Here is a 15,194-nt window from a genome sequence, read left to right as displayed (position 1 = left end):
GGGCTTTGGGCCTTCTGGTTTACCCAAACGCTGCAGCCGACTTGTGAATCAATACACAGCTCAGAATGATACAGGAGTTAGGGGTCATCAACCTTTCAGGCTTGTTTCTTTGGCTTTAAACGGGAGGGGAGTGGTGGAACTGGAAGATCCTTTTTGAACCAGCCAATCTGAAATTTGCCCTGTGCCAAAATGATCTGCACAGGTGTGTTCTGCAGAGTCAGAGCCAGGAAAGGCATGCAGAGAGCAGGGTTGGGAAGAAGGGATTTAAAAATCAGAGCTGTGGGCTGGGGTGTGGCTCAGTTGGAGAGCACTTGCCTGGCACGCACAAGGCCCTGGGTTCCATCCCGAGAGCCACAAAAAAATCAGAGATATAATATAATCCATCTGTGCCCCGATGCATTTACTACTGTAGCCCACCTAAGAATGATTGGTGCCAAAGCTGAGCAGGTGTCTCACTCATCTGGTTCAGGTCCCGGCTCTGACATTTACACTCAATTTATCCAACTGTGTGAAGCCTCTGCTTGTTCAGCAATCGCATAAGGTTGATAATAATACTTGCTTCATGTACATATTGATTAAAGTATAAAGCACTTTCCACGGGACCTCAAGCAGAGGACATCATTACTCCATTCAGTAGACATTGATAGTTAATTCACTAAATGACAGATGCTGTTCAAAGGCCTGGGGGCACCGTCTTAAACAAGGAAGTCTTCTCCTTGTGGATTTCAAAGAGAGATAATAGCAAATTACCAAAATAAATGACGCGATGGTGCACGCCTATAATCCCAGCTACTTGGGAGGCTGAGGTAGGAGGATTGCAAGTTCAAGACCAGCCTGGGCAACTTCACAAGACCCTATCTCAAAATAAAATTTTTAAAAAGGACTGAAGATGTAGCTTAGTGGTAGAGTGCTTGCCTAGCACAGGTACTGGATTCAATAGCCAGTATGGCAAAAATGAAAAGAACCCAAAATAAAAAGTCATATTTCCTTAAACAAGAAGAAGAAAAGTCAGGCAGGGCAAATGGGATAAAGATGGGATGTGATTTTATGTAGACTCCTCAGGAAAGGCCAGCAGAGAAGGTGAACCTTGAACAGAGACCTTCGTCAATGCCGTTGCTATTAATATTCCTCATTGGCAGTGCGCTGAGTTTGGCACTAACAGAGTATTTTTTCCCAGTGTCCAAATGGACATGGCTGCCTGACTTATCTCACCAAGAGGAATGTCGGAGATAGAAGAGAACTTAGAGATTCTCTAGTCCATTTTATAGATGGAAAACTGAGACCCAGAAAGCGAAAACAGGATGCGAAGCAAAAGCCCTGACATCACGGGATTTGCATTCCAGCGAGGGAGAAGAAGGTGAACACGTTAGGGAACTGATATGTGCCAGAGAGCAATAAGTAGACGGAGAGAGTAAGAAAGCGGTAAGAAGCACAGTGGAGCCGGGTACGGTGGCACACACCTGTAATCCCAGCGGCGCAGGAGGCCGAGGCAGGAGGATCGTGAATTCGAGACCCTGTCTCAAAATAAAATAATTAAAAGGGCTGGGATGCAGCTCAATAGTAAATACCTCTGGGTTCAATCCCCAGTACCCTAAATAAATAAATAAAAGCATAGGTGGTACCTGGCATCAGGGGAGGGAGGGCTAGTTACTCCACATGAGGTGATGTTGTAGGTAAAGGGTTTGTCACAGGGAAGGACATTCCAGATATAGTTCATAGCACTCAAGAGCCCTGAGGTGGGAGCTTGCCGACTGGATCAAGGAACAGCAAGAAGGCCCCTGTGGACGAGCTCAATGAGGGCAGGAGAGATGGTGTGAGAAAAACAGGGAGAGCCAGGTCATTTGGGAGCCTTGGACCACAGCCAGCTCTTGAGCTGTGCGTCACAGTGAGATGGGCCCCATGGAAGGAGGTCAGGAGTGAGGAATGACATTATTTGACTGACGCCTTAAAAGGATCAACCTTGTTGCCCTGGTAAGAAGAGACCAGAGGGGTCCAAGATAGAAACAGGGACCAGCCGGGTGTGGTGGCACACGCCTGTCATCCCAGGACTCAGAAGGCTGAGGCAGGAGAATTACAAGTTCAAGGCCAGCCTCAGTGATTTTGGGAAGCCCTAAGCAACTCAGCAAGAATCAGTCTCAACAGCAAAAAGCAAAAAGGGCTGGAGATGTGGCTCAGTGGCTGAGCACCACTTGGTTCAATCTCCTGTACCAAAAAAATGAAAATGAAAATGAAAAGGACTGGGAATGGAGCTCCGTGGTAAAGCACCCCCGAGTTCAACCCCCAGGACCAAACGAAAAGGAGCAGGGAGACCAGTTAGGAAACTGTGACCATAATTCAAGTGAGAGTTGCAGTGACTCAGAGGGGGACAGCAGTGGTAGAGATGGGGAAGGGACCAGATTCTAGATACGGACGATAGAGCGGATGGAGTTGCTAATGGTGTATCTAGTGTAAAAGAATAAGAGGAGGCCAGAATGACATCACAACTTGCTCCTGAGCAACTTGACTTTTATTGAGATGATAAAAAGATAAAATAGCAGTACTATTCACAACAACCAAAAGGTAAAAACAACCTGGAAGCCCATCAACCAATGAATGGATGAACAGAATGTGGCAAACACATGCACCGAATAGTAACCTTAAAAAGAAATGAAATTCTGACACATGCTACACCATAGATGAACCTTGAAGATGTTATTCAAGTAAAGTGAGCCAGACACAAAAGGACCAATCTCATTTGATTCCACTTACATGAGATGACCTAAAGGAGTCGGATTCATAAAACCAGAAACTGGAAAGGTTGTAGCCAGGGGTTGGAGGAGAGGGAAGAGGGAGTCAGAGTTTCAATTTAGGAAGATGGAATACCTTCTGGAGCCAGGCATGGCGGTGCAAGCCTGTAACCCCAGTGACTCAGGAGGGTGAGGTAGGAGGAACACAAGTTCAAAGTCAGCCTCAGCAATTTAGCCAGACCTTGTTGACAGTCATACAACATTGTGAATGTACTTCATGAGCGATAAACCAAAAAGTCATTAAAATAACTTTGTTATTTCAGTTTGTTTGTTTGTTTTGGCTATTGGGGATTGAGCCCCAGGGGTTGCTGTACCACTGAGCTACACCCCCAGTCCCTTTTATTTCTGATTTTGAAACAGTGTCTCATTAAGTTGCTGAGACTGGCCTCGAACTTACCATCCTCCTGCCTCTGCCTCCCAAATCACTGAGGTTATAGGAATGCCCCACTACACCCAGCTATTTCAAAATTTTTACCAAGGTCATAATATGGATGTGGCAGAATGAATTTAAATATAAAATGTATGAACAAATGGCAAATTATATGTCATGCATGTTATTACCATTTTTTTAAGTAGAAATTTTAAATATTCGCTCACTGGCAAAGCCCTATAAGGATTCCGAGATTCATAAATACAAATACAAATGAGAAACTACGCTGGAGTTTTCCTGTGGTTAACAGCAGGTACGGGAATATCCCACCAACAGGGCTTTGGAATAGGGAGAAGCAGATCAGTGGGAGGGGAGGGCCACATTGAAAATAGAAGCTGTTTCAGAAAAAATAACAAGATGAAAGAGAATAGGACTAGAATAGAACGATCAGAGAAGCCAGAGGAGCAAGGGAGTCGAAACAGGATCGGGGCACTGGGGACCACAGATGGTGAGAGAAATCTGATGACATTCCAATGCAAAGCTGGTAAAAGGGTGTGATTGCAACAGCTAGCATTTATTAAGCACTTACTGTGTCAGGCACAGCCCTAAGCTGTGTACTGGCACCAATCCTCACAGCATCATATAAGGGAAGTGCTGTGGCCTCCCTGACCTCACAGACAGAGAAGCCAGAACCAGCCTGAGGGTAGAGTAGCAGAAACAAGACCCAAGCCCAGCAGTCGGTCCATCCCAGAGCCGGCTCCTCCCACCAGGCTCCATCCCCGGATGGGTTTGCAGCTTTAACTTTCGGACATCCCACACTTAAAACCTTCTAGAATGTTTAGGACACTGTGTCACCAGACAGAGCTCTGCTGGCCTGAGCTAAACAGCCTTATCTCCAAGTCTAGCAGTGACTCTGATTTTCTGCTTATTTACTGTGCTGATACCCCAAGAAAACCCACTCAGTCTCTCTTGCATATATATGAGTTTTTAGATGTTCAGGGAAATAGCAGAATCCCCTGGGGAAGGTGACTTCAAGAGAGCTGAAGGCTAATGGCAGGGTAGGAAAGGCTGGTGTCTGGCATTCCAACGGAGCCATGTTTACACAAAGCTCCAGCTTCAAAGTCCACCAAACTGAGGGACACGCAAGTTGGTTTCTAAGGAAATGTCCCTGATGAGGGAAAAGAGGCGTCCCTGGCAAGAGGAACTGTAATCTTCCTCCTTAGTTTCAGCCAAGGCTCGTGAGGACGAAAACACACACACGTTTCTCTAAGCTCCAGGACTTAATCAGAATCCCTCCTACTGGCTGCTTTAATTCTGGCTCTTGCAGCATCGGGCTCTTCATGGGTGCTTGATAAATGCACAAGAAATGGATAGCATCCAGTGCAAGTCCTTAGAGGAACAGGATCCCATCTAAGTCACCAACTTAATGTTGAAGTGAATCATAGAAGCAGCGAGTGCCGCACTGGGAAGGCCAACCCTGTGAGAAGCCAGAACCTGCTCCCAGAGGGCACGAGGCACTGACCAGCCACGTGACGCTGGGAAGCCAGCCAGTAGCTCTCACCATTATCTGCCTATTTTATTTGCCAGGCATCCTGTGCCGAGGACCCTCCCAGGCCCCCAATTGTCATGGAGGCTACTAGAAGCCTGGCACTCTGGGAGCTGAGACAGGGAGGCCCAGGCACTCAGGCAGACACAGAAGGGCATTGAGTCCAAACTGGGAGGCTCAGATGGGCCTGGGGTGATGATTCAAAGGACCAGTAAGAGAGGGGGCAGCAGGCTATGCAAGACAGAGAAGACGCGACCACGTGTCTTCATGAAGGCACCGAAGCATGGAACAGCATGGTTGATCTGGGGGACCTGCAAGCATTTTCGTATGGCTGGAATGAAGGGTGCCCTGTGGCAAGCAGTGGAAGGGGATCACAGTGGCCTTGTGTGCTAAGCTAAGGACATGAACTGTACCCTGCAAGCCATAGGGGGCTACTGAAGAATTTTAAGGTGGGGAATAACATGATCTGTTGTTATTATTATTATTATTATTTATAATTTTAGACTGACACTATTTAAGCTCAGCAGTGGAAGAAAAGATAGCAGAAAGAATAGGTGACCCTCTCTAGTAAGTGAGCCTTGTCTCTGGGTAGAGGAAATAATCAGAGCAAAACAGGGTGGGGCTTGAGGAGGGGAGACGGGTTACCGAATATTTGCTACAGAAACAGTCATCCAGGGCAGAGATGGGGTGCTGGGGAGAGAAGAGGTGAGGAAGGGAATGCACAGGCCCCTAGAGGTGTCAGCCCGGAGGCCAAGACACTACAGGGTGCTGGGATGGAGGAGGGAGAGGCCTCGGGGTGGATAGGGAGGAACCTGGACTCCATTTCCCCAGGGACAGTGCAGTCACTCTACTCCAGCTGACATTGCCATGTGGGATGCAGACTCAGAGAATATTACGAAATTTTAAGAAGTCATAAATTCCCATATTATCTGTGAAATCTCCTCATTCTTATATGTTTGCAATTTCAATATGTTTGCAAGTAACCTCCAAAAGAAATTTAATTTTTATTCAAGGCAAAAAATATATATATAACTATGGCCTCAACTGGGCAGGAGTCCTCCATCTAACTCCCTACAATACAGGATTTCAATGTCCCAGAGTCCCTTCTTCCCCTCAGGGACACTGTCCCTTCTGTCCCCTTACATGGGCGTCTCCCACTTGAGAAAGCATTTCCTTTATATGATCAGAAAGGCTTTGACTTCAACTCTGGTGGACTCTTCAGCTAGCAGTAGATTCCAACCCTCCAATTCTAAGCCTTTGGACTCGGCCGCACTATGGCCTTGAGTTTTACAGATAATGTCCTGAATGCATCTGGATGTTCCAGGGCAGCCCTACAAATCGAGAAACTCTGAGAGTCCTGGAGTAAGTGATTCTTGGGTAGAAAGTGCATTTCCTACAGGCTTTTCCAAAAGCTGGAAGGAGAGAAGAAGGTCTTGGATTTCTAGTGCCACAAGGTGCTGTCATCTGCAGGTGCTCTCCTGAGCCCTATTTCTGGGTATGGTTCTTGTAATTAAGGTTATCATTCTTTCAGTTCCCCCCCCCCCGCCCACTTCTCTCACCTGCATTTGAAACTGCCCCTGCTTGGCTGGTGGCTTCCTTGGATTTATTCTGGTCTTTGCATCCCGGGGTTGATGACTGTGGTGTGCTCTAACAATAAGGATAAAGATGATTACAGAGTCACTCGGGGAATCAGCCAACCGATTAACATGTCTCAGATGCCTACCGTGAGCATATAAAACACCAGACACCCCACCCCTCCAACGCCACCCCAACACGCCCCAGCCCAGCCTAAGTTCCTCCCTTGCCTGGAAGCTCTGGCTATAAAAGAGATAACAAAGGATGTTAAGAAGGGACCCGGCACAAGCTCAAAACATCCTTCTGTGAAAGTTCAGTGAATCTCACACAAAGGAGACAATGTTATCTGAGGTTCATGGGATTCAGAGGACCCAAAAGAGGACTTTGCAATGGTAGAAAGAGCAAGAGCGAGCAATTGAACACAGAAGAACAATGTGCTGTCAAATGAGTAATGTGTCAGGAAGCAGGATTGGGGGACTCATCGATTACTGTCCATTGAGTATCCATTCTCTGTCCAGAACCAAGCTGGATTCCACGGGACAGGGCAAACAACCAGTAAACTCCGCCAGAAGTTCCTAAAGCCTTATGTGGCACGGTTCCAATCCAAAGGTCGCCACCCTCTTGGAGGGACAAGTACCATCAGGAAGGAGAGACAACCCGGCCACAGGATTCCCTAGCCAATTGCATCTGGCAGCAACATGGAAACCTGGTTTTCATGGAGAACAGAGTTGCTGTCAATAGCTTTAATAGGTGGGGCTTTTCAGGTCTTTACTCAAGTTGGCTATCATTCCCAGAAATTCTCTTCCCCAGGAGGAAATAACTTGGAGGTTGATGAATAAGTCAGGATCTTCAACTTCAAATCGGTGAATTTTTGGACTCACACTTCCTTCCTACAGACACACTGTTCTCCCTATCTCCATATTTTTTGTGGAGCCAGGGAGAATGTTGAGGCCAGTTAAATTTTTTCTCCCCCGTAAATAATAAGTAAATTCCTCATTAGACTTTCCTAAGGGGCTGAAAAAAACAGATTTTTGTGTCCCAGAGCCTAGCAGAGTGTTCCCAGCATTCTGGAAACGTTTGTTACTTGGATAGATAAATGATGAATGAATAACAGATTGATAATTGCATCCCTTTAATAACAAATGGCATGAACACTTCCAAGGCTCTTGAAAACTGTCCATAAATTAATCCCATCCCACTGATTCTTTCTTGTCACAAATTTCCAAAAATTCTAAGAGATAAATCCAATATGAATTATTTTACAAAAACAATCTTGCCTTTTCCAGAAAGGCTTGGTTGAATAAGCATTTGAGGACTCTTCTTTTTTTATTTTTTTTAATTCATCCAGCTTTCAGTTATAAAAATGCATCTCAGAATAAGTCCAAAACCCACCACAGAAGAAAGGAATGTTTTTTTCCTTCAAAAACAATAATCAGATAATAATGACAAACACATCAGCCCTTACCACATGCCAAACAGAGCCAGTTATGACTTGTATGTTAAAGCCTTACAACAACCAGGAGATATGTGCTGTCAGAACCCCACCTGCCTTCATCTTACCCCAGTCTTTTTCAATTTTTATTTTGAGACAGGGTCTTACTAAGTTGCTTAGGTTCTGACTAAGTTGCTGAAGCTGGCCTCAAACTTTTGATCCTCCTGCCTCAGCCTCCGGAGTCTCTGGGATTACAGGAGTGTGCTTCTATGCCTGGCCACAGCTGCAGTTTGAACCCAGTCCAACTGGTCTCATGAATCCATACTATATACCATGCTATAAACCATCCATGTTTTGCTGCGTATGTTAGAAAAATCAAAAAATGGAGATGGGGAGGTGGGGAAGTCAAAGCCCAACCAAATTGTCAGCATATTCAAGATTCAATGTTATCTTGAAGAAGCGATGGTTCTTAGCTAAATATACAGACTGCTTCACAGTGTTCTGTCTGTGCAATGACCAAAAACAGACTATTTTAGAAATAACTGTAATATCATAAAAAGATTATATAATAGCTATACAAATAAAGAACAGAGAAACATTCAGTTTCCATTTACTTTAGAAAATAAAAATCAAATCATCAAGCAAATGGTTTTCTAATACAATGCAAATTTAATCTGGAGCCATCAAAATAAGTCACACTGCCTTAAAAAAGCCTAGCTTCCCTCTAAAGTACAGTGACAGCATTAAATACTGTCTTCCGTAATTGTTAGGAGGGAGCCACTACAAAGTCCAGCCATCCTGGGTGGAGATCTGATTCCATCCAACACAGATTGCTATTAAGGCACTCAATGATTCTAATTGATGTTGAGGCAGTCAAGCAGAAAGAGAGGAAATCTTATTCACAACCAAATACCATTCTTAGAGAAAATTTTCAAGGAGGAAAATCCTTTCACAGCCACCATTTTCATGTTATCTTGAATACAGAGCTTAAGAAAAATGAAAGAATAAATAAATGATTTTAAGATGGGAACGGGGGCTCTGGAGACATAGCTCAGTTGGTAGAGTGCTTGCCTTGCATGCACAAGGCCCTGTGCATGCAATCCCCAGCACCACCAAAGGAAAAAAAAAAAAAAAAAAAGATGGGGAAGGGGGCGGGAAATAGCCATGAAATTGAATGGTGTAGAACTTTAAATGTTCTTATGGATTTTCCTTTTAAAATGAACTTGTCTTTGGAGAACATTGAACTAGGTGATGTGTGAGCTTGGAAAAGATTAAAGCAGGATCCAGCCTGTGGTATTGTTTCTAGGTATCCAGAAAATGATTTAAAGATGGGTCTGTGGACAAAACCAACCACTACCACCGGGGTGTTCTGACCTGATCAACGGAGAAGCCCAGGGCTGATGTGCCACAGCCTCACTCTAGGATATGGTCACATTATGGAAAGAAAGGAGGACGCAGAAATGCAGGCCGTGAAGTGAGGAGGAGCAGGGGCAAGGGACATGGATCCCCTGCTCCTCATCAAGGCTGCTACACCTAAAGGTCGTGGTGAAATGTGTGGAGAAAACAGATACAACAACCATTCCTACCAGAAAGAGCAGAGACCTGATTAGTTTCACCGTGTAAAGTAGTTACGGAAGACAGCATTAAATACTACCATTACTACACCTGGGATTGTGGTACTAATGCAAATCACTCACAACTCCTCAGCCAAGACAATGTTTGTTCAAACACTGAGATCCTAGAGACTGGTAAAAAATAAATAAATAAATAAAAATAAAAGAGACCAGTGAACCAATACAGATATTAAAAAAAAAAAAAAAACAGGGACTTTCACATCCAGAAGTGCAATACAAAAACCTTTATAGAGGCCAATTTGGTAGTAGCTGTTAAAAGCCAGGCACTGTGGGGCTGGGGTTGTGGCTCAAAAGTAGAGTGCTCGTCTAACACATGCAGGGTGCTGGGTTCGATGCTCAGTACCACATAAAAATAAAATAAAAGTATTGTGGCCAACTACAACTAAATATATATATATATATATATATATATATATATTATTTTTTTTTTTTTTTTTTTTTAAGTCAGGCACTGTGGTGCACAGCTGTAATCCCAGCAACCAGGGAGGCTGAGACAGTAGGAGGCCAGCCTTCGCCTCTTAACTGGACTCTATCTCAAAATAAAAAGTAAAAAGGGCTGGGGATGTAGGTCAGTGGTGGAGCGCCCCTGGGTTCAATCCCTAGTACCAAAATAAAAAAGAAAGTAACTATGAAAATGTCAAGTACTTGGGCTCCTGTGTTCAATGCATTTCCATCTCTAGGTATCCAAGTAAAATATTTGCATATGGGCTGGGATGTAGCTCAGTGGCAAAGCATCTGCCTTGCATTCGCAAAGCCCTGGGTTCGACCCCCAGTTCCAAAAAAAAAAAAAAAAAGAACCCCACCAAAAAAAAATAAGATTAAAAAAAAAATCCTTTAAAAAAAATTTGCATACCCACTTGAATCAAATTGTGAAATATGATATATCAAGAACTATGTAATGTTTTGAACAGCCAACAATAAAAAATAAAAAATAAAAAAATTTGCATATATGTGTCTCAAAGGAGTGTGTGCAAGGATGTCTGTTGACACTGGAAATTACTGAAGGTCCATCATTAGAGAAATTGTCAAATAATACAATACTTCGTTCAGGCTGTGCAATATTTATAACAGTAAAAACAAAGTGGATCTGTATTTTTCTACCCAGAACATTTCCTAAACATATTGATAAGGGGGGAGGGAAAAATTGTTTTTTAAAAATTCAGTCTGATCTTAGTTGCTTCTTTTTTAGTTTATTTATTTATTTGTTTATTGATTGATTGATTGGTACTGAGGATTGAACCCAGGGGCACTCAACTACTGAGCCACATCCCCAGCTCTTTTTTATAATTTATTTAGAGACAGGGTATCACCAGGGTCTCACTGAGTTGCTTAAGAGCCTCACTAAGTAGCTGAGGCTGGCCTGAACTCCAAATCCTCCTGCCTCAGCCTCCCAACCTACTGGGATTACAGGTATGTGCCACCCTGCCCTGCCAGTTGTTTCTTTTTTTAAACCCACCAATCTATAGACCTCTGTTAACATAGAGATTTGTCCAAATCCATAGAATCAAGTCCGCAGAGCACATGCATAATTGATGCCACAGGTCATCACTAAAGAGGAACATGTTAATTAGATTTGGAACAAGGGGAACTTCCTTTGCATTGTTTGAATTTTTTTACAAAAAAAATAATTGCTCTGTGGTATAATTATAAAACAAATCTTTGGGAATGTTAGTTCTGAAACCGTCTACCTGCCCAACAGAGTGTTTATCAGGGGTGAAAGTATTTTATCAGCTTTGATTACTTCAACAGAGGTGGTGGTTCTTTCAAAAATATTCATCGAGCACCTACTATGGGCCAGGCACTGATCTAGACTCTGGGGGAGTAAAACTCCCTGCCTTCATAGAATTCCTATTTCAATGGAGTTGATGACATTATCCGCTCAGAGAAGGGGACAGGTATCTCTGGAAGAGAGGCATGGGGAGATTAAATATTTCCAAAGACAGGGGCTTGACATCAGGGGCTCTGGTCATATCTTCCAGGCCAAGAAAAGAAGACGAAATGGGAGAGGCTCAGACTTTAGTGAAGACCCATAGCATCTGGCCGCCCCTCACCACCAGTTTCCACCTCTGCTCCAACCAGCTGTGCAAGCTGAGGCCTCTGCTGCTGGGCCGCTCCTTTGCCACTTCCTGGCCTCTAGAGAGACTGAGAACCAGGCAGAGAAGGGGAAGGCGGTGTGATCAAGCTCTGGGCTCACGTAGGAGATCCAAATGGGAGTTCCCCGTTCTGCAGGGGACTCTCAGAATGTGATGGCCAAGAGTGAAGAGGTGAGAGGACAGAGAATACCCAGTGAGAGGAGAGTGAGTGAAGGAGGGCTAAGGAGGGATGGGCAGAGAGGATGGAGCCTGTTAGGAGCTAACTGTGCTCCACCCTGGTCCAAGGGGAGAGAACACCACCCACCGTGAGCCACCGGACCAAGGCCCAGCCAGCCCTTCAGTGCTGGGAAGCCATGTGGCAAAGCCTGCTGGTCCTTAGACCCTCACTCTCCCTAGGGAGTCCCCCCTCTAGGCCACCCAACTTCCTATCTAAACAGGACAGAATAGGGATTAGGGTCGGTAAAAGGATTCAAGAGGGGCCTAACATGAAAAAGTGGAACTGAGTTTGCGGCTTACCCAAAAGATCAAACACACTTTAACTGCATATGTAAGATTTAAGGTGAAAAGGCTAAGGGTATCCTGTATCCCAGACCAGCTTGCATTCACAGAAGAACGGCAAGGAGAGGGCCATTGTAAATGCAAAGGAAGGACCTACTGTTGGTAAAATTGCAGACATCCTTGACAAGCCAGCAGAGGGGATATTTCAGCCAGAGAGGCCTTTCCTAAGGCTTTGAAATCATATCTTACAGGTACCTGGTGCCCCACCTGAGCCCGGCCCAGCCAACTTCCCTGAGATACCAGTTCTCACGGGTGCTAGAAGTCTGGGGTAATCTGATTGGCCTAGAGATTCCTGTTTACTAGAGAACACGGGCATTGCTAAGGATCAGAGTCAGGTTTGAACCTGTTCCTCTCCTACCTACGTGCAGGCCCTCAGAGAGCCCCACGGTGAGACACACGGGGCGTGGTCAACAGCTCTGAATTGCTCCAGTGATTTGTAAAATCCAAGTAGGTTTCCAACACCCCCCCACCCCCCCACCCCCACCCCCGCGCCTGGGTAACCAGACTAAAAATCAAGCTAAGGAATCACCTCAACTTCATTTCTTTGAGATAAGAAAACCAACTGAGAGATTCCTGGCTTACCCCTCCACAGAGTAAATAATCCTTTTATCTTGCTTTTGGCTGGAAAGAGCTTGTTCTCTGTGGACAAGAAACCAGCAGAAGCCACCTACCTGTGTCTGCTTAGATTTGAACCCCTCAACTCTGAACTGGGGATGTTCACACAACTAAAGACAGGCCATCAAGTTAGCTCAGACATACCCTGACACGTTATTTCTACAACTCCTTCCACAGGAGATTTCTGATCTCAGTGACTTAAAATCTACTTTCTAGAAGGACTTTGCCCCAACCTGAGAAAGATAAACACACTGGCCAACCCCCAGCTTGAACATGAGCCCTGTGTGCCGAGGACATCACAAAGGCTCTCCTGCCCTCACATGCCAGTATACATCCTGACTAGGCTGTTCTGGGTCAAAAAAATTCACAAGGAAGGAAATGAAAAGGGATAGAGAACAAATGAAGCGAATTAATTTTCTGCCAGGTGCGGTGGTGCACACCTGCAATCCCAGTGGCTCGGGAGGCTGAGGCAGGAGGATCAGGAGTTCAAAGCCAGCCTCAGCAACAGCGAGGCATTAAGCAACTCAGCGAGACTCTGTTGCTAAATACAAAATAGGGCTGGGGGGCTGGTGTTGTGGCTCAGTGGTAGCACGCTCCCCTAGCAAGCACGAGGCCCTGGGTTCGATCCTCAGCACCACATAAAAACAAATAAAGGTATGTGTCCAACTACAACTAAAAAAAAAGAAAATTTTTTAATGCCTTGTGTAAATGATTTAGGTCTAGATTCCCAGTCTGAAGATCCTTAGGTAAGTGGCACGTTTATTAAAAAAAAAAAAAAAATAGGGCTGGGGATGTGGTTCGGTGGTCGAGTGCCCCTGAGTTCAATCCCCAGTATCAAAAAAAACAAAGAGAGAATTGATTTTCCTTTGTTAATAAAACAAAGCATGATGGGGACAAACAGAAAAATCTCAACAGAAAGATACATATTTATGTATTAATTTTTGTTTGTTTGGTTTTGGTTTTTTTGATTGTTTGTTTTTGCTTTTGTTTTGTTTTGTTTTGAAACAGAATCTTGCTGCATTGCCCAGGCTGGTCCCAAACTCCTGGGCTCCAAGAATGATCCTCCTGCCTCAGCCTCCTAAGTAACTGGGACTATGGGCACTTGCCACTAAGCGTGATTTATTCATTTTTAACTACTGAAAACAAAAATAATCCGTGGGGAACACAATGAGCAAGAGTCACATTTCCCAGACTTAAGCAAGATGCTGGCCTCTGGATTTGGACCAGATTTGGGAAGCTGGAATTATAGGCGTGTGCCACCATGAAATAAAAACTAAAGGCTGTTCAATGGAACAGTCCCCACTACAAAACAAACAAACAAACAAACAAAAAAAAAAAAAACACTTCTAGCAACAATTTATCAGAGAATCAGTTCTGAAGTTCAGTTTTTGTTTATTTTTTTTAGCTTTTGTGTATTTGTGTCTGTCTGGTTTTACCCCAAGTTTAGGCACATGCCTCAGAGTTCTAGAACTACGCGGAAAGGGATGGAAGGTAAACTGGTACGTGTGTTGCTGAGGGAAAGTGTATGGAAGTGAGAAGAGAGTGACTGGACGGCTTAGGGAGGTCTGTCATGTGCCCTGTGGTATGTGTCATGGGCCATGTGCCCCAGGCGCAATGGTAGACAGCAGACTGCACCCCTCCCTCACAGAGCTGATGATTTAATGTAAGTAATGATGAGAACAGGAAATGACAGAGCATCATAAGGGGATGAGCTAGCGGGGAAGGCAGGAGGTCCTAGGGAAGGCTTCCGCAGGAAAAAACCCTGAAGAAGAAACTCAGAAGATGAGGAGGAGACACCTGTTTGAAATCCAGGGGGCTGCAGAAAGCAGGCTCTTGTTCAAGTGCTGACACAGTAGCCGGGCGCAGAGGTACACGCCTGTAACCCAGAGCTGAGACAGGAGGATCACAAGTTCAAGGGCTGCCTGGGCAACTTAGTGGACACTGTCTCAAAATAAATAAAAGGACTGGGGATCAGTTCAGTGATAAAGCACTCTTGGGTTCAGTACCCAGTTTCCCCCCACAAATGTGTATATAGAGAGAGGGGGCAGGGGTCTGAAAAGAGCTGAGTGTACCTGGCCAGGCCAGCTAGAAGCTACAGAGGTCCGCAATGGCCAAAGTAAAATACAGGGGTGATCGTGGGGTCAAGGATTCTTTGGACCTTGACTGTGTATGAAAAGGCTGAGGCACACAGTACTCAGGACCAGTGGTCTCCACAGCATTTTCTTCCCTGTGTGAACCTATATGGGGCTCAGGCTGGTTTTGTTTGTCTGTTTGTTTTTGGTACTGCGGTTTGAACTCAGGGCCCCTCTACCACGGAGCCATGTTCCTCCCTCCAGCCTTCTTTTATTTTCCGAATCAGGGTCTTGTTTATTCCCAAGGGTCTCACTAAATTGCTAAAGCTGTCTTCCAACTTGGATTCCCCCTGCCTCCGTCTCCAGAGGCGGAGTGTGCACCGCCATCCCAGCTTCAGGCTGTCTTGACTGAACTCCCATCTGATTTTGAAGTCTCCTTATTTAGTGAGAGTCAAGCAAGAGCCCACAGATGCAAAACAACCCACAGGCCAGCCCATGTCAAGAGTTCAGGGG

General features: G+C 45.0%; 1 protein-coding gene across 1 annotated transcript in view; it reads right to left on the bottom strand.

The window, feature by feature from the left end:
* The window catches only part of Ahnak (AHNAK nucleoprotein), an 89,725-nt gene that overhangs the window by 35,153 nt on the left and 39,378 nt on the right, over positions 1-15,194 (bottom strand). Inside the window, exon 5 of the mRNA XM_027944587.2 lies at positions 6,262-6,349. Within this exon, the coding sequence (XP_027800388.1) occupies positions 6,262-6,349 (88 nt within the window). The remainder of the gene's footprint in view (positions 1-6,261; positions 6,350-15,194) is intronic.

The sequence above is a fragment of the Marmota flaviventris genome, chromosome 9 (assembly GCF_047511675.1).
Source record: "Marmota flaviventris isolate mMarFla1 chromosome 9, mMarFla1.hap1, whole genome shotgun sequence".
In the NCBI taxonomy this organism is placed as follows: domain Eukaryota; kingdom Metazoa; phylum Chordata; class Mammalia; order Rodentia; family Sciuridae; genus Marmota; species Marmota flaviventris.
Note: the sequence above shows the minus strand (reverse complement) of the source record. Positions and strands in the feature narration are given on the sequence as shown.